This window comes from Equus caballus, chromosome 6 (assembly GCF_041296265.1).
Source record: "Equus caballus isolate H_3958 breed thoroughbred chromosome 6, TB-T2T, whole genome shotgun sequence".
Classification (NCBI taxonomy): Eukaryota; Metazoa; Chordata; class Mammalia; order Perissodactyla; family Equidae; genus Equus; species Equus caballus.
This window is the reverse complement of record NC_091689.1, coordinates 65,016,310-65,041,333: the sequence shown is the minus strand read 5'-3', so window position 1 is coordinate 65,041,333 and position 25,024 is coordinate 65,016,310. Positions and strand designations below refer to the sequence as shown.

At 38.3% G+C, this 25,024-nt stretch overlaps 1 protein-coding gene across 2 annotated transcripts in view; it reads left to right on the top strand.

Annotated features, from left to right (window-relative positions):
• Positions 1-25,024, top strand: part of ITPR2 (inositol 1,4,5-trisphosphate receptor type 2) — a 466,150-nt gene that overhangs the window by 257,713 nt on the left and 183,413 nt on the right. For both annotated transcript variants that reach the window (XM_023644092.2, XM_023644091.2), the window contains exon 37: positions 368-476. In XM_023644092.2, the coding sequence (XP_023499860.2) occupies positions 368-476 (109 nt within the window). The remainder of the gene's footprint in view (positions 1-367; positions 477-25,024) is intronic.

The following is a 25,024-nucleotide window of genomic DNA, read 5'->3' as shown; positions in this document are numbered from 1 at the left end:
ATAATATAATAAAATGTAATATACTGCAAATATTCATATTTCTCTACTAGTAAAGTTGTTTTAGTTCATACAGTGGGATTGAAGATAATCAATGTTTGTTGTTTTTCAAAGAGTATCGTGTCCCACTAAAGGTATGCTACCTGAATAAATTTAGAAGCACTGGGATATACTGCTTGTAAAACAAAGAATGTTTTATAATGCAGAATCTAAAAGATGAAGTGTAATTTTAAAACTTTTGAAAACAACTATCTTGTTTACTTCATATTCTTAAATAATGGTGTGATTTTTTTTCTTATAGTATATGATGTTAGTATATAGCTTAAAGAGAAATCACTCTCCTATTTAAGGTTTAATGTTTTTCTTTAAGGTTGATTAATCACACAAAGAAACTAATGGAGAAAGAAGAAAAACTGTGCATTAAAATTCTTCAGACTTTACGAGAAATGCTGGAGAAGAAAGACAGCTTTGTGGAAGAGGTATTTTTAAAAAATTTTTAGTATTTGAAAATAAAGTGGAATTTCTGGAATACTGTAACCCATGAATTATGATAGGCTATTATTTGATTACTTGTATTAGATATTAATGGCATGTGTACCTAGATAAATTAGATCATTTGAGTCTTTTTGGTATTCATCTTTCATGTCTGCTTTCAAATGAGAAATAACTAAGATTAGAATGGCCCAAGTATTTAGTTTGTTTGTTTTATTATATTTTATCTTGAATATGTATATTTTTCTCATGTAGCTACCATGGACCAAATGATCTTTTTTAACAATGAGCAACTGAGATTCATTATTAAGATTTTGTATGAAGTTCTGCTGCATACTGAAATGGTTTATGCATTTTGGCATATGTTGATTTTTTATTGTAAATATATGTTCATTTCATTTTCTATAATATTATGCCAAGTATTATTAAATAGTACTATTTTTTATGAACAGAATAGTAAGTTTCTATTCTTAACTGTATTAATTTAAGTATTGCACAAATGCTTTTCAGGGACTATCAACTTATAGATAATAATTGTCAGTCTATTATTGAAAGTGACAGCTCAGGTGCTCATTAAGAGATAGCTAGCAGCATGTTTAATACCCAAGGTGATACACTTAAATATAAAATGTAAATCTAGCGAAGTTTTTTTTTCGGTAGCTACCTACACTTTTATGTTAGGTATCAAACAAAATTTGTACCATGTTCCTTAATAACTTTTGGTGTGTTTCTGTAAATACTAACCATCTGATATGTTTAAAATTGGAAAGATTTCACTTTATTTATTAATTTATGTATATGCTACCTAATTCCAAAAAGATTGTGGTGGTAGGTTTTTTTAAAAAAATATAATCTTGTAGAAAAGAAAAGCAATGGAATCTTGGATATTCATAGAAGGGGCATAACTTCAAAACACTCCATTTGAATCAGTCTTTGCTTCTGCTTTGCATTAGTTCTCTTCATTTAAACTACATTGGGGAAGCAAATTATTGAAATAAAGGTGGTCAGTGCAATTTTAGCAAATGTTTCTGTGACATAGAACTCAAGAAAAATGTCTATAAGTTTGAATATAGGGTATGCTTTTAAAAAGTGGTAAATAGAGTTCCTTGAGATTTTTTGTTGTGTTTGTCTGATTCCTTAAAATATTTCTGTGGATGGTTTGATTTTGACTGAAGTGCTAGATCCTAAAGTAGAAGAATGAGGTCAATATAAGTTTTTGACAGAAGCGTGAGGTTTATGATAACAGTAACTTGGGCTTATGTACCAGGCGATACATGATAAGCCTTCCAGTTTTATGTAACAGATTATTACTGAATTACTCTAAAGGAAAATAGGAAAGAAATCAAGTAAGATTTTACTTCGGCTAGTGAAGAGTATTTTCCTATATCGCCCAAATCGCTCTAAAGTAAATCATGCTGGCGTCTCTTTCTTCTTTCCGTTCCCACTGCTGTCACTAGGTCAGGCTTTCATTATCTCTTGTCTAGAAGGCTCCAGGAGTCCAATCCCCTGAGACCTCGTGGAAAGGAGGCAGGGCTGCCATTTTCATAACTCCAAGGGGCACCATTCATGTAAGATATAATGTGAATGGCCCCACCAAGACATAGCCCTCAGAGAAAAGTTAGCATGAGAAAGGCTAGTTGGGATTATTCACTCAGTCATCTAACACACATGTTGTGAGCAACTATTAAATGCTGGTTATTGTGCCTGGGCACTGCGGAGGAAGAGATGAATGACACAGCTTGCTAAGGGCCACCATGGGGTACACTTCACATCCCAGTGGACTCCTGTGATAGTCTGCAGAGATCGTAAGAGCCTTTCCGAAACCATCAGGGGCTTTGCATTACCTTGGTGTTCCAGGTTCTCCATTATGTCCCCTACACTTTTCCCCCAACCCTTCCTCCTCCATTAGCCTTCAGAAATCTGTGTTACTTAGTGTACCTGAAATGTCCCTCAGGGTTATCCTGCCGTGAACCTTGCTCTGTCTGGAATCGTGGATTGCTAAGATCCAAAGAAGCCTCAGTATCCCTGGTGTTATCTTTGTGCAGGAGCTAGAGGGTAGTCCTTATCAATTATTCCAGCCAGTGGTGATACCTTTCTCGAAAGAATTACGAAGATCTTTTGTGCCACTCTTTTATGACATTTCAGGCTGTTTCTGGGTATTTAATCCAAGCTCCTTGTTTTACAAATGGTATCATTGAAACCAAGAGAGGTTAAGTGGTTTGCCTGAGGTAACACAGCAAGTGCCAGAGCAGGGCTTAAATTGGCTGAGTTATCCATGCCAGTGGAGGGGAGTTAAATGACTCACCAGTCTGGGCAGATTCAGAAACTGGTCAAAGCTATTATTTTACAACTCATTGTGTGCTTTCAGGAAAAAACACTTCTTATAAGTGGCTTTGTTTTTATGATTGTATTAGTTTTTTATTTACCAAAAACTTAGTGGTTTAGAACCACACAAAGTTTTTATCTTACAGTTTTAGAGGTCAAAAGCTTAAAATCAAGGTGTGCCTTCTTTCTGGAGACTCAAGGGGGAATTTGTTTCCTTGCCTTTCCCAGCGTCTAGAGGCTGCTTGCATTCCTTGGCTCCTGACTGTGTCCTCTATCGTCAGAGCCAGCAAGGTATCATCTTCCAATCTCTCTCTCTCTCACACACACACACATTCCATTGTCACATCCCTTTCTCTTACTCTGACCCTCCTGCCTCTCTCTTATAAGGACATTTATGATTACATTGAACCCGCCTGGATAATCCAGTATAATCTCCCGTCTCAAGGTCCTTACCTTAATCACATCTGCCAAGTCCCTTTGCCACGTAAGGTAACACGTTCACCGATTCTGGTGGTTAGGGCGTAGACCTCTTTGGGGAGAGCCATTTTCCAATTATCACGCTACTCCTTTTGCTGACAGTGAAAAAGGGCATGTAGAATGTGGATAGAGACCTTACCTGTGGCTGATACACATTGTTGTGTAGGGCAGTTTAAATTTGAATGAATATAACAAAAAATGCTGTGAAGTTATAGTACTTTGCTGTTTTCAAAGTATTTTAAAATATTTTGCTACCTTTCAACAATTCTAGGAAGTATCTAGAGCAGGCGGTATTGTCTCCACGTTTGTACTGTAGAGAGACTCAGAGCAGTGAATTGCATTGTCACATAGGTTACCTAATACTGGTTGTCTATACCCAATCAACTAGATTTCTACTGAGTGTTGAAGCATTCCCAAAAGATCCCTCAGGATGAGATCAAAACAGAAGACTCAGGATTTTTCACACTCGCTATCCTGATATTACATTTGAGATTCCACCTATTTAGATTGAAAACGTCACCTTAAAAGAAAATCTCCATTTTCATTTTTGTTTCTTTGACTCTGATACCAGAAATGTGTGTGTGTGTGTGTGTGTGTGTGTGTGTGTGTGTAGCTGGTAAAAATTTTAAAAAAGCACTGAAGCATAAATTTGTGTCGTGGTTGAACCAGATGCCCTTTAAAGCAATTTTCAACCTTGAGATCCCAATTTTCTGATTTTGTTAGCCTTCTCTGTGTGATATATTAAGGAAAACCATATGTGACTACATTTTATGTGGTATTTAGTCAATTAATTTGAAAACATTTATAATTTATTATACCTTTGATTACAATTCCTGAATTAATTTTATTAATATTCTTCCTTGTTTCGTTCCTTAGTCTGTGCCAAAAGGCTGAGAGATAAGATGTGGATGGGCCATACCTTGAAGATTCCCAATAAAATAACTAAAGGAAAATTTAATTTTCTGTTATGCACATCTATGTATGAAATCATCTAGTGATCATACATGTACTATATGTTATAGTGTAAAGTATAGTACTTATTTTTATTGATGGATAAAACATGAAAATTGTATATAGAAAATCCTCAAGGGGAAAAGTTACCTCAGTTTTATAAAAAGTCCATGTAAGTAATGTTTGTTTAGATAGAAAAGCAAAAAATTCAAAGGATGTAACTCTCACAACCCTGAAAGCTCAGTGTTCCTTTGGGACTGGTCATATTTGAAAGGCTTCTTTTAGGTAATAATAGCAGGCATGTTTATTTGCACTTGTAAAAAATATGCATATTGGAAAATTTGGGAAGGGAAAGAGGAGGAATGTTTTAAAATGGAGTTAGAGCAGTACGATTTCTAGTGTTCTCGATCCTTAAATTCATTTTATTCTACTCTTAATTCCATGACCTTTCTACCACAAAAAAGAAATAGCTGGTAAGATATGTGTGCTATTGAGCAGAGTAGCTTAATTATAGCACCACACCTTTGTTTTGTGTATTTAAAGATATTTTAGGTCCCAATCTGAGTGAGGGTTTACCTGGAGGGGTGATGGAGATAGAAGGAGCTATGTGCATTGGATAGAGGTGTGCTGATGAAGGGGGAGCCAGAAATAGGAAGGACTGTGTTCAGAAGACTGGCTTGGTTTTAAGGAATTTTTTTCTTTTGGTTAGTTTTCTGCTATATTTTTTAGTATATATTTTCATTAAGATTTGTTGAACATTATAAATTATTTCTCATAAAAAAGGAGAATCATATATAAATCATAAATAGTAGACATGTCTATAAACTGACCCTACGTATATAAAATTTGTAGCTTCTTAATAGAAACTCAGATAACGCGTACTGAAAATATTCACTGATAGCCTATGGAACTGGTAATTTAAAGTCACTTTCTTTATATTGTAGTCCAAGAAGTTGACCTATTAGAATGCCAATCAAAATTTCCCCTGTGAATATGTCCTTATCTACCTACAAGCTACACTAACATACATATAGTCTACAGGACAACAAAGATGTTTAGTCAAGTTCAACGTTCTTAAAATGTTCAGGTTTAAAATGCCATATATCCTTGAAATATTATTGGAAAGGGATCTAGAAACTACCTCTACAATAGCTGTGATGCGGTTAAGTACTAGGTTTTTTGGTTTTTTTTTTTATTTAAGGTTATTAAAGTTAACATCCTTGTGAAATTACAGTTGTACATTATTATCAGTCATGTTGTAGGTACACCACTTCACCCCTAGTGCCCTCCCCCCACCCCCCCTTTCCCCTGGCAACCACCGATCAGTTCTCTTTGTCCATATGTTAACTACCACCTATGAGTGGAGTCATACAGAGTTCGTCTTTCTCTGTCTGGCTTATCTCACTCATAAGTACTAGTTTTTATAAAGTAATAATTGCTAGCATTTACTGGGAGCTTAGTATATATCAGATACTGTTTATGATCCTTTAAATGTATTATCTTATTTAGTCTTCTACTCTGTGTTATAGATAGTATTATTATCTCCCTTTTACTGATCAGGAAACTGAGGTATAGAGTTCAAGGTCACACATTCAGTAGGTGGGAGACACCTGGTATTCCACTCCAAACATTTTGGTTCCTGATCTCACACTTGGCACTAGTGCATTAGAGCCAAACAGATTATATGATTTATAATCACAACTCTTCTGTTTCCTCAGGTATTCAACTAAATAAAATGAAAAATTTCTTTAATTTTATTCTTGATAAAATTTGCATGCCGTGTACTGGAAAGCCATTTATTCAGTGAGCTGCCAAGGAAAGGCTTGTAGATTTTAGACTAAGCAGATTGAGAACAATATGATGCAATAGCTATATAGGCATTTTTAAGATTTATTTTTACGGACCTACAGATCAATACAAGAGCTCCTCAAACCCCACCCTGTAATCATGGTCTGAGTTAGTAGCCTGAATATTAGATATAAAAGTTCTAAACCATACTTTATAAGATGACTGTCGTAGACAGCCCCTTGTGGAAATGTGGCATTCAAGAACAGGATAGCATCAAATTGAGAGCTGTGGTATTTACAAATGCCCAGGGAGGGTAGGTGGTATTTACACATTGAACAGTGATGGCAGACAGTGGCTTCTTGATTTGAAGGTTGGTATCTGGAGGGGTATGGAATAAAGATCTTTAAGAAATGATGCCTTGACTTATTTTTAAGATATCTTCCATCTTTTTTTTTAACTCTAAAATTTATTGTCAGCTCAGTTAACAAGAATTTATTCTTTTCCTTAGCAGAAAAAAAAAATCATTGTAACTAATCATGTATTTCTAATTTTGAGGAGTAGCAAAAAGAATATTTCAGAATTATACCAAGGAACTTCACTCCTACATCAAATATGCAGACCTGTCAGCCTCAGTAGTAATTGCATTGTTGCGAATTCGTACGTTGTATCAAGCGCCTCTTATTGTAAGAGTGTGTGCAGAACGATTCTGCTTCTCTGCACATACTAATTTCACTTTCTAGCAGGCAAATAAACAGGTTTAAGTAGAATTGCTGCACAGAGTGCACTGTAGCTTAAGAATTTGATAATAACTGTTTTGGTAAGGGAAAATAAATTTCGGTTTTATCATCAGCTGCATTTTGTAGACTTTCTTATTAAATACATTTTAGAGGTGAGTGCAGTTTTTTTTGCACTGTTCCAATGTTGTTTTAAGCATTAAGTGATGTTGCCATAAGTGAGAGTACGAAAGTATTGGATCGTCTTAATCATTCCCGTATTGTGAATGTGTGAGTGTGTGTGTGTGTGTGTTGTGTTTTAACTAGGTAACTAAATGGTTCGAAACATGAAAATATATTGATGTCTCCACACCATAAGAAACCTGTTTTAGAAACATAAATACTCTTCCACTTTGGAATTTTTGTTTTGTATTTTCACTTAGGCAAAAAGACTTTGATCATTAAGGTGGACACAAAAGCAACAATTGCTTTTAGAAATTTACTCTTGGATTGCTGGGCTGTCTTGGTCACTTATTAGGCCATAAAAGTGATATTTACCAGATTTATTAAAGTCACTGTAACCTCGTTATTACAAAAAATTATAAAGTTCTTAATTACACGTTATGTTTACTTTCCCATTTGAAAATCTGACGTAATAACATCATTGCCTCAATGGCATTTGAGGTTTGTTATGACTCCATAGAGATTGATGACTAAAAGGTCATGGTGAAAATATTACCAGTCCTCAAAAATTAGCCAACCATTCATGGCCTCTAGTAAGTGTAAGACATTTGGTGGTTAATGATTGTGGGTGAAAAATGGTATTGTGAATAAAAAATAAACTCGGCTAACAAAAATTAAAAAAAAAAAGAAGAAAGTCACTAAAATTAATATATTAAATTATCATGTTAATTATTTCCCACCTAAATCTAACCTAAACTCTTTTTCTGGAAGCATTCCATGATTAGTTTCTTTTAACTCCGTATTATTCTAGTTTGTAATAATTTCAGCACTTTGTGTTATTAGTGTAGACCTTTTAATATCGTGCCTTATGAAGGTTTTCTTTGGTGTGTTCTGTGATTTTAAATAAGTTAGAAACTCCTTGAGGATAGGTCTGAGGCATTACCTGAGGAAGTGCCCAGAAGGCCTTTCAGTGCTGACTCTATGAAGGTATAGTTCTTCTGTATTCCTCTCCGGTCCCACTCCACACGCCACAAATGTTGTGCTTTTGAGGGCAGGGGCTGGCAATCTTATCTGCTAAAGTATTCCCCGTGTCTAACATTGTGCCCTGCATCCAGAAGTTGCTCAGTAAATGTTTGTGGACTGACTTCTTTACACACAATAGAAATAAATGTTATCAGCTGTCTGCAAGTACAACACATTGACCTTCACTAGTTGTATCTAAGAAGTAGATTCTAAAAGTATCACTTCAAGTTATACTTTGCATCTCTTTGTAATCCAGGAAGTGGCAGGTTTCTTGATACCTGACACACCTGCAAAGTTGGGCCAGCAGCAGAGAGAGCTACAGTGTAGGGGAGGGGGGGAGGAGATTATCTTGCAGAAAGCGCAGTGTTTGATGGGCTGTGTAGTCTTTGCTTGCTGTCTGGCTTGGAAAGCAAAAGGAGAAGAAATGGGGAACCCCCAGACACAGCAATGGTGGGAACCCAGCTAAGGGAGACTGGAGCAGAGGAAGGATGATGGGATCTGAAGGCAAACAAGTGGGAGGAAGGCTCCAGCCACTGGGCTTCTCTTTCAGGAAGAGCTCCCTTCCCTGAGATGGCACCTGGGAAGAACAAGCAAGAAACTCAGGCCACAGAAGAAGTGGGAAAAGCCCACTATAAGACCAGGGGAATGTGGGAGCAACTGTGGCTCTGGAGAGAGGCTGAGGCCCGGTCATCTGAACTTGGACACTGAGTTTGCCAGATTAACTAGAGAAACTAGCTTCGGAGTCCACCAACTGTTGATCTCAAGCGACGTCAGCGTCTCCTGCCACAGGACAAAATTGGTCTTTGGAACGGCTCTGTGCTGTTTCCATTGGAAAGAGGAAAGGGATATAAAGGCTGTGAGGCAGGTTGGGCCTGACACCTTTCACGTTTTCTGTCAGATACTTTCATCTCTGGATCGCTATTTGAACAGGTCCTCACAGAGAGTATACGACCTAGTGTATGAGGCACTAAAACCACATTATTATTATTATTGTTCTTATTATTGTTGATTGTGCATCTCTCCGAAGTTATTTGCAAAGCATCAATGTGTCTGTGTGCACTTGAACCCTCACAATAACTCTCTGAGGTAGGAAAATGTTTTTTCATCTCCATTTTATAGATAAGAAGACTGAGGCCCAGAGGGTAAAATGATCTAGTAAGAATCATACAATTTGTAACTGGCAGAGCAGGGGTAGGAATCGTTTTCTGATTCTGTGCTGTATATGATGCTTCTCCATATGTAGGGTAGGGAATTAAATCATGCTGGGGGAATACATGATTGTTCAAATTTGATTTCACCTTTTGAAACCACCCCTTTCAGCCATTTTACTTGTTTTACTACTTTTTGAAACCTGAGGGTTCAAGAAATCTTAAAAAAAATAAAAATGAAAAAGAGAAATGTATTCTCATCCACTTTCACTGACATGCTCTAAATATATCTACAATTTTTATGGTGTTTAATATATAATAAAAGCCAGATGATTTACAATATTAATTCGTTTAACCCTCGTACTAACACATTGAGGAAACTGCTGCACAGAAAGGTTATGGAACTTGCCCAAGGTCACACAGAAAAGAAAGGGTGGAACCAGAGTGAAAACTCAGGTTTCTGCTCCAGAGCCCATGTTTATAACCACTACATGAGACTGTCTTTCATTCTATTCTGGTTTCAGCTCACAAAGCTGTGGGAATGTCACCCATGGCTGTCAGAGGAAAACGATTTTCTTGTTTAAAATAGCACCTTAAGGTATTTCTTCCTGTGTTTAATGATTTTGAACGTGTACCATTTGCTGATTTCTTCAGGGTAGGTTTGGTGTCTGCACATTCCATCTGGTGCTTGAAAATCTCAAGCAGTTTTTTGGATAAATCTTAGTTACAACAAAACAACTCACAACATTTTGAATATTTGCAGATTGTTCAACGTGATTGTTAGGTTTATCTGTTCTCAGTTGTTCCTAGCCTTTGGCTGAATTTTTAATTAAAACTCAAATTATAGACTATGCTACTTCTACAGTCATGGAATAGGGAAAACAAATGTGATGTGTTAATGAACACAACATAGCAGCTTGGTTTAATGAGTCAGTAGCACAAAATAATCTAAACGAGAGTACATGGACAATTAAAATCAGATCAAATGCTTATTATTATTAATATCGGATAGATGGAATAATGTTGAAGATACTAACTTAGAGACATGTGCTAATGTAATTTCCATCCCAGGTATTGAGTTGATTTCACGTTCTCTCAAAATGCCAGAGTGTAGTAATTGCCAGCAGGTAAGCGGTAACCAGCAATAATCTGACACTTGGGCGCACCTTTGAGAAGGGTTCTTTCTTTATGCTTCTCACCAGCTACCACCTTGGCGCATGCAATCCTTTATCCATTTATTCATTCAACAAGTAGGCTGTACCATATGTAGAGTCCTCACTCCCTTGGCAGAGGTAGAGAAGCCCTTTGGCTGCCAGGCCGATTGCCTGCTCTCTGGAAAGCTTTTGCCATTCTGTGCACCAAGTGTAAACACTAAACCCGTCCTCCAGCCCTGGCTCCACTGTCATCTCCATGACATTCCATGACTCCTTCTCTGACCCCCCTATTTCTCTCCTCTTCAGTCTCCCAGACTCTTCCTCTCCCTCTCTGTCCCACTCTACAAATGCTCCTTTGTCCTTATCTTCTCTACGTGTTCCCCCCACCCTCTGCTTTAAAGGAAGCCTCACTGTCCCCTCAGGCCACCCCGCTTTCTCAGCAGCTCTGTCAAGTGGAGCCTCTTTTCTCTCTCATCTGCTGTGTGGATTCTTGACTGATTGTTACTTCTAAACTGATTCCTCTGCCCTCTTTTAAGATCCTTAGCTCCTTTGAGGTTAAGGCCCTTGACTGTGTGACTCTGGCATCTACCAACATCCCAGTCACTTCCTCTCATCCATCCAAGACTTTGGAACCTGGCTCGCTGTCTGTGACGCGGCCTTCAGACTTGCCATCATCAGGGATGACTTCAGCCCACATAGGCCGTGCATTCAATACTTTGGCTTCTCAGCCCTTTGACCTCTGCTTCTGCGCTGACCTTCTTCCCTCCATGCCCATCACCCACTTCTTTGGTGACACTTTGGAGGTTTTCATCCCCAGGAACTGCTTCTCCTCCACAATGGAGAATTCAGACATCCTACTGGCTGACCTTTACCCTTTCCCTTCAGCTTGCTTATTTAACTACACCCATTGTGGCTGTCCTTTGACCTCATCAGAACCACTGACCCGTCTAATTTCCCAATTGCTCAGCTTGCTCCTTTCCTCTGCTTATTAACCCTAGATTTCAGAGTCACAAGCCCAACTGCTGAGCAGCTGTTTAAGACAGGACAGTAACAAGCAGTCCTAACAAAACAGTATGGAAGAGGGGAGGGGTGGTTCCTCATGACAGAACTGGAGTATTGTTGTCAAAAGATGGGGAAGGCATGCCAGGCAGGCCAAAACAACCAATGACCACTCCAATTTCTTCTACAATTTCTGTTTCTTGACAGATTGAGTTATTTAGATTATTTGTTATTTGGCTGATTTTTCTATTTATGTCCCACCTAACTGTATATGCCACCTCTTTCCAAATGAAACCAGAATTCTTGGCTCAAAGTTCCCGTACAAAAAAAGCTTCCACTTCGCTATATACACAGGCACCCTGTGTTCTCCAAAATTGAAATGACTGAGGATATCTTTTCTCAAGGCTGAGAAAACATATGGACGAGAGTATGGTACTTCTCATAGTCTGTAGCCTTTTGACAAGACATCTGCTACAACATTTTTTGTTCTTGGATCATGGACTGTTGTTTGCCAATTTTTTTCATAAATATTAATCTTTGAAATCTCAACTGACATATAAGTTGTTCTTTTTGGATTCTTTCCTTCTTTATGTGCACCATCTTTAAATAATTGAGTTATAATATAACAAATAAGGTTTTTCTTATGAAAAATTCCTATTTTAAAATCAGGGGCTAAAATTACTCATTCAAAAACTCGTTTTTTTGTTTTTTTTCCCATTTCAATTCTCCCTCCTTTTTCTTTACTTAACTAAATTTATTGTCATTAGAATAATGCTTCTGCATTTATTTTGCAAAAAAGAAGTCTTTCACTTCAACCCTTGAAACTACCTCAGGAAGACGTTTAAACTCAACTTCCCCAGGCATTTCATTGATTTAGTTCCAAGGTAGATAACTGTTCCTTCTTAGTCTGAAACTGTGAAGTTTAGAACCGGCTCATGATTTTGAACTGGTCCACGAGTAGCCTATTCAGGATGTTCACTAATGGCATTTGACGCATGTTGATTTCTAATCATACCTTTGCTTGAGAAGATAGTTGAAAAAGTCCGTCGTGCAAGATACGATGAGCACACCTTCCACCAAAAGGTGTTATTTAATGGCTATTGATAAAGTCTTACTGGACTCGTGTGGCCTCTACCATGCTCTAAGTAGTACATATAAAGCATTCCTAAGGTTCCATGCAGGTTTTTGGGCTCGTTTTTATTAAGCATGGTAGTTCCTGATTTATTTTACCTTTACCTTTAGGGTTCAGTAATTTAGCACATTTTAAATTGTTTCAATTATTGCTCAACTAATAAAACACTTTTTAACCTCAAGAATGAAAAGCATTTCACACAGGTACTTGATCTTAAGGCCCGTTAGCAAAGAGTTCTCTGTGTGTTAAGCCAATGATGCCAAACACAGCAAGAGACTAATTTTGGAGGAAGATTATTTGATCCTGATGCCATAGGATCTTCTCTTCCTTAGTAAACTACCTGTTCGACATTGAATTTAATCTTTTTTTAAAAAACAGATTTCAAGAACAAGATCTTGAGAGGGCTGCTTTATTCTGAGGTTTTCATCCGAGGTTTTTTTTACTTTTTTTTTTTTAAGCCAAGATACTCTGTTATTAAAGGAGATTTAATAAATTGGAAAATATAGTAATTCATTGATGTGTGATGAAATTGTTATTTCTTCAGCTCTTCTAGAATTGTGTAAAAATTAGAGTAGAAAAGCTTTTTATATTTTTCTCTCTCTAAAGGCTGTGTCAAGGATTGGAATGTATCTCACAGTTGAGATCAAGCACAGTTTCCTCTGAGGTCTCTTGGCAAGTGTCAGCTCTCTCCTACATCTGCCATTTTCTGAAAGTAAAATGAGATTCACATGTTTGCATACCATTTTGCTGATTCCTGCCAGGGATGCTTTCTGGAAAGAGCGTACTGAATATTTCTGCAGTGTCTCTATTTTAGGGAGAAAAGAGAACACCGCAAAAATTGAGGAGTACTCCAGGATTGGGCCAGAAGCTGAGGAGAAGAGGAAGGGCCCCCTCTTGGGAGGTCTCTGCCATGGTGGCTAGTGATTAGGAGGGTGGACGTGTTGAATGGTGTTGCTCTGGGTCAGGGATTAGGCACCAGAGACAGGATTATTTGAAGAGCCTGGCCTCGCTTGTACCGTTTTAGTCAGATGACCAACACCTCCTGAGAACTTCCCATGCATTGCATCCTACCTTGTGGTGAGATACAAAGAGATGAAATGATACCAGCTGTGTTAGTTTTCTAGGGCTGCTGTAGCAAAGTACCACAGACTGATAAACAGCAGAAATTAATTTTTTTCGCTGTTCTGGAGGCTGGTCCAAGATCAAGGTGTCGGCAGAGTTGGCTCCTTCTGAGGGCCATGAGGGAAGAATGCGTTCCAGGCTTCTCTCCTTGTGTGTAGACGGCCGTCTTCTCCCTGAGTCTTTACGTGGTCTTCCCTCTGTTCATGGGTCTCTGTCTAAATTTCCTCTGCTTATAAGAGTCATATTGAATTAGAGCCCACCCTAATGACCTTGTTCTAATTTAATTACCTCTTTGAAGACTCTCTCTCCAAATCAGGTCCTACACTGAGGTAGCGGGAGTTAGGACGTCAACATGAATTCTGGGGTGATGCAATTCTAATACCACCTCAGTTTTTAATCTACTCATAGTTAAGACAATGTAATGTTTGCAACAGTGCAAACGTTTTCTGTGTATGCTTCTCTAGTGCTCATTTTGTGGAGGGCAGCCAAAATGCGCTGAGCAGATTGCTGGCATCTACAAACAGAGATTTAGGAAGTTATTTCTAAACATTATTATTTAAATCAGTCTAAACCAACAAAGAAACATTGAAAAGAGATTTTGCTTTCCTCTTGTTTCATGTCTTAGATTAATGTTGAAAGAAAACAATTGATTGGCATAAAAACTCCAGTGATGCTGAGAAGTACATGGATAGATGTTTGAGCATAAAATTGAAACATTATATAGTTCTGACTGCTTCTGAAAACACAAAATGGGAAAATTTGAAAATTTCATCGAATTTTAGTGTTTGTGATATTCTTTAGCCTTGGACTGACTCTCAAAAGCATGGTCCAGTTTTTTTCTTGAGCACTTTTAACAGTGTTTCAGCATGGTCATGAAGAATTGCAAGTTTCAGATATGATCTGTGGAGTTTCTGTATTTGTTACAAATTAAATTAAAGAATTATTCTGGAATAACATTTTAACAGTTTATCATAGCAAAATATACCCTTGAAATTAAAAATGTACCTTTTCTGGAAGAGTGATTCATACTATTTACAAGTATTTGTAAACTACCTATGCACAATCTTACTTTACCAAAATTTATTTTGGCAAATGACCAGTTTTTAAAATGGTTATTTCTAATGACCACATGAAGATAAAGTGAATTTTAAAAAACATAACACAAGCAAGAACACTGCTTTCAGCCCATGAGGCAGTCTAGCCTCAGCACCTTACTCCTTGCCACCTGTATGCGATAGATAACAATGAGGTGATAAGTTCTCGTTATTTTAAAAAAGAAAATGACTCAAGGCATAGTTATTACTTTGGTAAATATCCTGGTTTATAGAATGTTTTTCTGATTTTTTGTTGAGAAAGATTTGCCCTGAGCTAACGTTTGCTGCCAATCTTCCTCTCTTTTGTATGTGAGCCACCACCACAGCATGGCCACTGATAGATGAGTGGTGTCGGTCTGGGCCCAGGCCGCAGAAGTGGAGCACCCCGAACTTAACCATTAGGCCACCAGGGCTGGCCCTAGAATGTTTTTCTGATATTTTTAAGGCAGTGTTATTTTATTTTCTTAGGTGTAAAGTTTTTCTGCTTGTATATTTTAAACTAGTTCTCTCATAGCAACAAAAGCAGGATGAGCAGTATCAGAAAGAAAACACTTCAAAATACGTTCAGAGTATAAATCCTTCTGTCCTCAAACAGGTGACTATTTGCATAGCTAAATTAATGTTACTGATTGTTTTTGTTCTGATTCTAGTATAGTCTCTCCTATGAGATTCTACATGATTTGTTGCTTCACTAACTGCACAGGTAAAGGGAATTTTCTTGAATCATTCAGATATACATTTATCCATATATGTAAATGCAGTAAACATGAGGCATAGAACATGGTAGCAGTAAATCAAAGGTGTCTGTGAGAAAATACCACCCATTAAAACCAAGACTGAGATGCGTTATTCTGGAAGTGGCTAGTCAGTCTGAGCTATAGGAGAATAGCAATCATCAGAGCATTGTTCTCGATGTATCACAAAGCTAAGAGGAGTGAAAAACCCAGGAACATTTATTTAAAACCAATATTTATACCTGTCCACTGCTGAGTTTCTCTAAATTTAGTTTTTTACTCTAATGTAATACACATGGCTAATGTGTGGTAAATGAATGGTTAGAAGTAGGTTCCAGACTTTAAAGTGAAAATATTTTGTCTGATTTTATTGTTCACTGCTGTTATTTTCTGTACATTTATTGAAACGTCATACGCACATGACCTGTAGTGTGTTGCCCTGGTTTGTACTTCACATTCCAGATATTTCAGTGGGCAGAATACAATGCGGTGCATGAGGAAAGTCCAGTGAAGATTTTTGGTAATCCAGGGAACCAGACACAGAAATGAACTTGCTGGGTTCCCAGACGTTTATCTTTTATCTTACACTTAAGGGTATTTAAGATAAAAACAATTTGCTGTAATTGATTTATTTTACCAAATACACTAAACATTTAGTGGCTAAATCCAAACCTAAAAATGTTGATAGTTCAACACTAAAAGTGGATTTAAATTGAATCACAAAAGGGTTTATTCTAAAAAGATTTATTTTGGCTTTTGTATCATCTGCTCATCTTTGCTGACTGTACTTTTTATGATTTAATATTTATAAATTAGATAACATGCATTAAGAGAACCCCAAATCAGAAAATAAAATAGTTCTGGAAAGAAGTATTTCTTTTTTTCCTGAACTTATCACTACAATTCCATGTAAATATACTATAGTGACTAACAAAGCTACATACATGTGGGCTTTCTACCCAGAACCATGTTCATACCATTTAAGAACCCAGGAGCAGAAAATTTAAGGTTGAAACTGACTTCAGAGAATCCTGCACTAGGTATGTACACTTCCCGAATTTGGAAGTAGAAAGTAGGAGACATTGTATGTGGAGATCATGGCTGTGTTTATACCAGTTGTTCACGGCCCCTATTGCTGGCTCAAAGAGTAACAGAGTCCTTCTCCTACCTTAACTCCTGATCCATCAAAAAAGAGAAAATCTCCAGGATTAATGGGGAGAATAATCCTCAGTGAACAATGTCATCAGAAGATTATTAGTGTTGGCAACACAAAAATGAAGTTTCCATGATGTAAACATGGACATAAGAGAATGGCCCAAATAATATCAAATATTCTGTGACCTCTGGGTCTTTCTTTGCGGTCTTCAGATCTACAAAATTCCAGAATAAATGATGAGGAAGTTGGTTGGTTTTCTGGCCCACATTAGTGAGAAAATAACACATCATCTATAGATTCTTGACTTTATATAACTATTTAAAATGAATTTAATCAATCTGACTCTGTACACAGATCAAATATGGCATTTAAAGTTACCATGGACAGTGTTGAGAGCACTGGGCTGGGACATTGGGGCTCTTGCTGTATCACCTATGAGCCTGGGATCCTAGACCCCTGGGCTCTCACCTGCCTCATCCTTCAAGTAAATTAAAATCCGAAGCTGAACCAGGAGATCTTTTGAGGTCCCTTCTCTCATGCTTCTCTCATTCTCCATCTGTTTCCTGGATTTAGATTCTTAATGTAACTATGATGTAAATAAATTCCTATTCAGAAATATCAGAGGGTAAACTTAAGCTGCCCCACAAGATTATAAGGCAAAAAAAAATTATTTAATGCCTACTATGTGCCAGGAATTCTGCTCACTACCGAAGACATAATAGTGAAAGAAAACAATCAAATGAAATGATAAGGTTCATTCTTGTGTGGAGCTTACTTTCTGGTGGGGGAACAGATGATAAACCAGTACATTAACAAATATGTGTTAGGATGGGGGAAGTACTGTCATGAAAAAATATAATAGCCAATATCTATTGAATGTTCATAGATACTGGGAATCATTTTAAAGATGTTAGATGTACTTTATATAGATATTTAATCCTCACAGTAACTGTATGAGGTAGGTACAATTTTAATCTCCATTTTATAGATATCAAAACTGACATACAGGGCCAGCCCCATGGCCTACTAGTTAAGTTTGGCATGCTTCACTTCGGTGGAATCATTTTAAAGATGTTAGATGTACTTTATATAGATATTTAATCCTCACAGTAACTGTATGAGGTAGGTACAATTTTAATCTCCATTTTATAGATATCAAAACTGACATACAGGGCCAGCCCCATGGCCTACTAGTTAAGTTTGGCATGCTTCACTTCGGTGGCCTGGCTTCAGTTCTCAGGCACGGACCTACACCACTTGCCAGCAGCCATGCTGTGGTGGTGACCTACATACAAAATAGAGGAAGATTGGCACAGATGTTAGCTCGGGTCAATCTTCCTCAGCAAAAAAACAAAACAAAAAAACAAACCTAAGGTGTAGAGAAGTTAAGTCATTTGCCTCAGGTTCCACAGACAGAGTCGGCTGGTGACCCAGCTAGGGTTAGAACCCAGGCAATGTAGTTTTTAGGATCTTTACTCCTTAATACTAAATTACCTCGCTGCCTCTCTCCAGGTGAAAGCAGGACAAGGAGAATGAAAAGTGATAGGGATTTGTGTTGTATGTGGGCTGTTCAGGGGATGCCTCTGTGACAGGGGGACCTGAGGAAGGGGAGGGAACACACCATGCAAGCGTCCAGGGCAGAGAAAACTGCAAATGCTAAAGACCTGAGTTAGCTGCTCACTTCCTGTATTTGAGAAACAGCAAGGAAACGTGCTGGAAGCATGTCTGGAGAACAGCTAGTTATAGGTAGCACCAGGTCATGAGATCTGAGAGGTGGGAGGGGGGCTTTCTCATGTAGAGCCTTTGTAGGCTATTGTAAGGACTTTGGTTTTTCCCGAGTTAGACTGGAAGCCATTGGAAGGTTTTGGGTATAGGAGTAAGTTAAATCTGATTTACGGTTTACAAGGACCACTGTGTCTGCTGTACAGAGAGTATACTTAGGAATGAAAGCAGGGAGAATTTTTAAGTGGTTGTCGCAGTATTCTAGGTGAGAAGTGAAAGTGGCTTGGACCAGGGTGATAGCACTGGAGGTGGCAAGTCATAGGATTGATTCCCTATATTCCCAGGATATATAATGAAGTTTGAGTGGACAGATTTTGCTAATGGATTGCACGTGATGTAAAATAGAAAGAGGAGTCAAAAATGACTCCAAAGAAACGTGACCTCAGTAACTGGAAGAATGGAGGTGCCATTTATTGTGACGGGAAAGACCGTGAGAAGAGTCTTACCCACCTTGTGTCCCCAGTGCTCGGCACAGCAACTAGGTATCGCAAGGAACTGAACTATTTAGGGTGTGGAATTATTCTTACTTCTGCCAGGATTCCTCAAACAAATACAGCGGACTAAGGCAATGAATTTTAGCCAAGAGTATGTCCCCTTTGCATGATATTTTGAACATACAAATGGCCCCAGTATCAAAAAGGGAAATGCAGTTTTAATTTGGAGGGAGATTGAATTTCCTGAGTGATGAATCTGAATTTAAGAAAAGTATGTAACATAAAGTTTCATCCTTCTACAGAGTATACACCAATTTTGAGCAGGATTTTGGTGACCTGTGAAGAAATGTTATTTCAATACAGCTTCTCCCTTCAGGTTTTCATAAGGATGAGCATTGTTCTAAGGGACTAAGGAAGAATATGGAAGGGGATGATAGGAGCGACACTATTGTTCTGGGATGGATGCAGTGTTCCTAGAACACCTAAGTTTGTAGGGTCTTATATTTAGCTCTATAGACCAAAATGAAGATTCAACACCTGGTAAGGTTCTAATTTGATCTATTAGGTAGCGTTAGGGCTTGAGGAGGTCCCTGAAATAACCCCCTTCTGGGATTTGGAACAGGTGAGAGATATAGGAATCATGAGCTTAATGTCAAAATGCCACCTTAACAACTGGAATGTCCAACTGGAAAACATGCTTTAGATCATGGATATGCTTGCTCATATTTTGCCTAGTAACAACCCCACGCTCCCCCAAAGGGGCAAGCCTCTTAGAGTGTGGCAGAGAGCAGGTCAGAATCCATCTGCTCTTGTCAGGAGGAACTCACGAGAGGCTTTGCTAAGCATCTTCTTATGCCTTCTTTCCCACTCACCGATCAGATAAAGTACTTCCTCTTTTCTGGGGAGGAGTGAGTGAGTGGGCAGAGAGAGGTCAAAATGTTGCTAATGGGAATTCCTCCACCCTGGATACTTGTTGTGAGCAAAAAGGAACTTCCCCACTGACCTTTCTCCATTGGGAATTTTATCTCATTACATAATAAATTTTCATTGCCTTTATCCATGTTAAGTTCATGTTGCTGTGAGAAATACTGTCTATGTGTACTCCTTGCTTTATAGTATAGGAGCAGTAGGTCTTAACTTTTTCCCACAGAAACATATTGATTAAGAACAAGCCATCAATATTGGTACTTCACTATTGCTGCTGCTAAACTTTGCATAATTGCCAGTTTCACTGATGCTAAATCCTTTCTTTTCTCTGGGAGTTTGAGAACCGCTAGCATAGGTATGTTTCATTCAAGACTGACTAAAGAAAGTTTCGGTAAAATGAATATTTGGAATTGAGTTTCCCATTAAGTCTACCAGTATACATGATTTGAAAGGTGTTCATTTGATTTCTCCAAAATGCTGAGCGTTCAACTGTATCAAAGCCATATGGGTTGGTGGTGTAATATTTGATAGAATTTTCAGAATTCTGCTAGACATGGTAATCTTCATCATCAATAATAAACATTTATCAAGAGCCTACTTCATATAAAGTACAATGCCAAGTCCTGAGCCACCAAGAAGTGTTAATTAGCTGCCCACAAGAAGTGTGTACGTCAATGTAGAATGCATGCCGTGTGCATACATGTGAAAAGTAAATCATATGAGTTGAGCCTATGCTGCCTGCTAAGTGAATTATATAGGTGTTAGAGGCAGGATGTTAAGTCATGCACCAAAGACATTTTTGACAGGTTGGGGATGGCTACAAGCCATTTCCCAGGAATTATTCATAAAACTTGAGACCCTGGAAGTGCTTGTTCCTGTTAACTTTGCAGGAATAGATCATTATGGGCGTTTTGGTCCTATGAAATTTCAGGAAGGAGGTAGAATTTTACCTGGTCCTTGAATATCCCAAGGATTGAGTCGTTGGTGCCCTCCTCACCTCCTTCTGCATTCTTCTTCTTAGTAAATATCATCAGCATCCCCCAGCTGCTCAGTCAAAACCTTCCGTGTCATTCTTGATTCCTTCTTATCTCTCACCCTATGTGTCAAATACATCAGCAAGTACCATTGATTCTACCTATAAATGTTCCTTGAACACACCTGGCTGCCTGTCTGCCCTGCTACCTCCTGGTCTAAGCCCTTTATCCTGATCCAAGACATCACCATCTCCTGCCTGGACTGCCGCATGACCTCCTAACTCATCTCCCTGCTTCCATTGTTTGTAACCTCCAATCCATTCTTTCCATAGAATAATAGTTGTAAATCATAAATCAGATGATGCCATTCTCCTGTGAAAATGCTTTGGTGTTTTCTTGTTGCTCTTTAAAAGGAATTTCACATTTCTTACCAGAATTAATTGTGCCGTCTTTTTAACCTTTTCCCCTTATTTTACCATAGGGTAGCCACAATGGTGTCCTTTCTCTTTAGAGACTTCCTCTTTCTCTAATCTCTTTCTGTTTAGAGACTTTGCATTTGCCATTCCTTCTGCCTAGGATGCTGTTCCTCTGGCTATTTGTGTGCCTGACTCCTTTTATCTTTCAGTTCTCAGCTCAGATGTCACATTCGCAGCTCAAATGCCTTTCTTGACAACCCTATCTAAAATAACTTCCCCCAGTTGTCCTCTGTTATATCACCCTATTCATTTTTTTCATAGGACATTTCAGAAATCACAAACATCCAGTTTCATTGTTTTGTTACTGTTTGCTTGATTTTGTCTCTCACTATAGGCCTATAACTCCGTGAAGGTAAGAGTCTTGTCTTTTGCAACTGTTACTGAATCTGCAGTGCGTATCACAGTGGCTTGGATTACTCAGTAAACATCTGTAAAATGAATAGAGGATATAGTTTATGTAAGCAGAGGGGAAAGAAAGAGACATTCTAGGCTAGATGGGAGTGTTAGCAAAGAGCTAGAGACAGAATGTGCATAGCATCGCAGTGGGTGTACCAAAGTCTTGCTCAAGGGACTGTGGAAGCCTAGCAGGAGCATTGTCAGTGGTGGCTAGGTTTGGAGGTTCAGGCCTGGGGCTGGGCTATAGTAACTGAAAGTGAAATAGTCTAAATGGTCAGTGCAAATTGTATTCAAAGAAGGAAACAAGAGATTAATAAATAGTGGAAGAACCGTATTAAACAGCAGATCTGATAGGATGAGACCAAGGTTGTAGAGAGAAGACGCCAGAGAGCATCATGAGGAGTGCATGGTAAGAGGATGAGGGGGTAAGGGCGGAATAGTTCAGGATGTGCTTTGTGAACAAATCATCCGGAGCACTGTTCTTGGTGGGGATAAGCCTGTTTATATGGTGCCAAGTTTTATTTCAGTTGTGCTTGGATGTAAATTTGGAGAGTAAAACTAACTTGTAGAAGGTCTTCAAGTCAAAGCTGTGGGAAGAGAATTCACCTTGCAGTCAGTCAACTTGAAGCTACTGAGGGAAGATGTTTGATCAAGGAGAGGCTCTATAAGGTTAATCCTGCAGTGATATCCTTGGTGAGAAATGCTGTGGGCAGGGAAACCAGGTAGGAGAGGATTGTGGTTGTCCAGCTGAGAGCTTAGGAAATGTATTTCAAAGGCTGTTTCATTTGAAAAGGATGGAATTTGTACGTCTGTCATAAATCCCAAACTAAAAACTATTCAGAGGAAGTTATTATGCGATGAAGGGCCTGAGGACCTGGACTTTGGGAAGTTTTAGGAGTAGAAAGGTCGGCAGGAACATAAGAGTATCTCTTCTTGGCCCTTCCTTGTCGTCTACGTCCACACTCCCCTCATGGTGGTGATACTCATGTTTTGCATTGAAATCTTTTGAAGTTTCCTCTTTCTGTCTCTTCTCTGTGACAAATGGGCAAAGAGCCTATAGAGCTGGGCTGCAATATCACAACTTATCAGTAGGTGTCACCATCTTACTAACGGTGAGACTTTCTCTAGTCTATAGCTTTAAATTACGTAAAATAAATGTTTTACTTTATCCCACGTATATTTTGAGTTCTCGCTCCATAATTTTTTTTTCACTCCATAATTATTAATATTTATTCAGGTCACATGAAATGAAAGCAAAACTTTTTCTAAATCTAGTTACTTAGAATAACATAGTCACATTTCATTCAGAATTCTGTTTTTTAGTAATACTTTTATACAATTGATAGCCTGGCTAATTTTAGCTACTTCAATACTACGTTATTTATTTTAATAATATTTTAATATCTGGTGCAGCTATAGACACATCTTGAAACCAGAAAAATGTGGTTTGTGTACTTTGCTTTCATTTTTTTGGTTTCCTTTGTTTTCATTTTTTTCTCTCCATGTAATTTCCACCATCACAGAAAGTTCTATCAGACAGCCCTGACTAAACTGGTCTCTCTCTCTCTTTTTTTAAATCTGCAGACATCACCATGTGCCTGGGTTCAGGATCTTGTACATAGATACGTTTTTAAAAATTTGAAACAAAATATGGGTAGCTTTTTTTTTTTAAGTGTGTATCATATTTCAGCCTCAGTTTTAGAGTTTTTTTTACATTAGGGCACAACATTAGCAATAAAATGGAAAGAAGGCGAGGGTTAAATGTCTAGGTTTATATAATAGATCAGTATTTTCAAATCTAACAACATTACTTGCGAACTAGATATGCTTAATATTTTTAAATTGTGCATATTCTAATTGATCTTTGGAAATAGAATGCTAAGTGTATGAGTCTGGGAATTTATAGGGGCCCCTGTGAGTCATGTTCAGGAATAGCCAGCTTATATTTGACAATTGGTTGTACTCTATCTAGTGTTTTAAGTGTGTATTTCCCACACCTTCCCAATTTGAAAATTCATTTGAAATGGCAGAGATAATATTGTATTTTCTAGTGTCTAGGAAAACTGCATTATTTTCATTTACTGTCACACTTTGCTTCTGACCACCAAATGTGTGGGTTTTTCCCCCATCGACCAATTCTCCACCACCAGCTGGGTGTCCTAGAATTTAACTCAATTCTGACACTATCTACCTAGAGGTAGTGTCAGATCCCACAGGTTAAGGGCTCAGGCCCACAAGACTGTTCCCCTCCTTCAGATGCCAATCTTGTGATTGGTTGTTGTCCAGATTGTTGCTTCTGTGTCTGACCAACTGGCTATAAATCTAAGGTCCCCATGACCCCCTTCTTGGGTTTGATAATTTGCTAGAGCTGCTCACAGAACTCAGGAGAAACAGTTTACTTACTAATTATATGTTTAATATAAAAAGATACAACTCAGGAACAGCCAGATGGAAGAGATGCATAGGGCAAGGTATGTGGGAAGGCGTATGAAGTTTCCATGCCCTCTGCAGACATGCCACCCTCCCAACACCTCCTGTGCTGGGACCTGTACACCAGCCTGGAAGCTCTCTAAACACTGTCCTTTAGGGATTTTTATGGAAACTTCATCCTATAGTCATGATTCACTGTCAACTCCATTTTCAGTCTCTTTCTCTTCTCTGGAGAATGGGGGTTGGGGGCTGAAAGTTGCAAACTTCTAATCATGACTTGGTCTTTTTCGTGATCAGCTCCCATCCAGGAGCCCAGCAAGAGTTGCCTCATTATGCTCCTGCCACCCAGGAAATTCCAAAGAATTTAGGAGTGTGTCAGACACTCATATTGCTCAGGAAATTACAAGGATTTTAGGAGCTTCTTGTCAGGAACCGGGATCAAAGACCACATATTAGCAGGAGCTGGGGGAAGAGACCAATATACATTTCTTATTGTTCATGCTTAGTTATTTGAAAAGTAGAATATTTGACGTTTGGTTTCTCTCTTGCTTGCTTAGAAGCTGTGGTGTTAAATGTGTTTTCTCTCCTGGTATAATCTTGTGTGCTGTGTGACTGGTTTTAATGAACTGTTTCTACCAGTGGGGAAATGGTCCCTTTTTTATTTGCTGCTTTGGAAGTCTCAAAACATGTGACTGTCCGTGTGAACGCTCTGTGCAGATTAAAGCTGCAGGGCATGATTGGAGGAGGCATGGACTGCCAAGCCACCGAGGCGGCTAAGAAGGCATCCTCTGCCAACGACAGCATGGGCTTATGTAACGCCTGCAGTGTCTGGCACTGTGCTCCACTGGAGACACATCACGTGTTGTGCAATGCTCTTGGCCCTGAAATTCAATTAGATTGCTTTGAACGATCCGTGAGTCTGCATGAGATAAGCTTTTACGGCTCCACACTAGAAAGCAAATGGGTTGATTAGCTGCACGTAAATTGATAAATTGCCATTGTAATTCCAGCAAGGATATTTGCATTATATATACATCATCGTGCCACAGAGGAGCAGAATTTAAGCATTATGTAACCTGGATAAATAATGGGGGAAAAAACCCAAACCTCACGACTA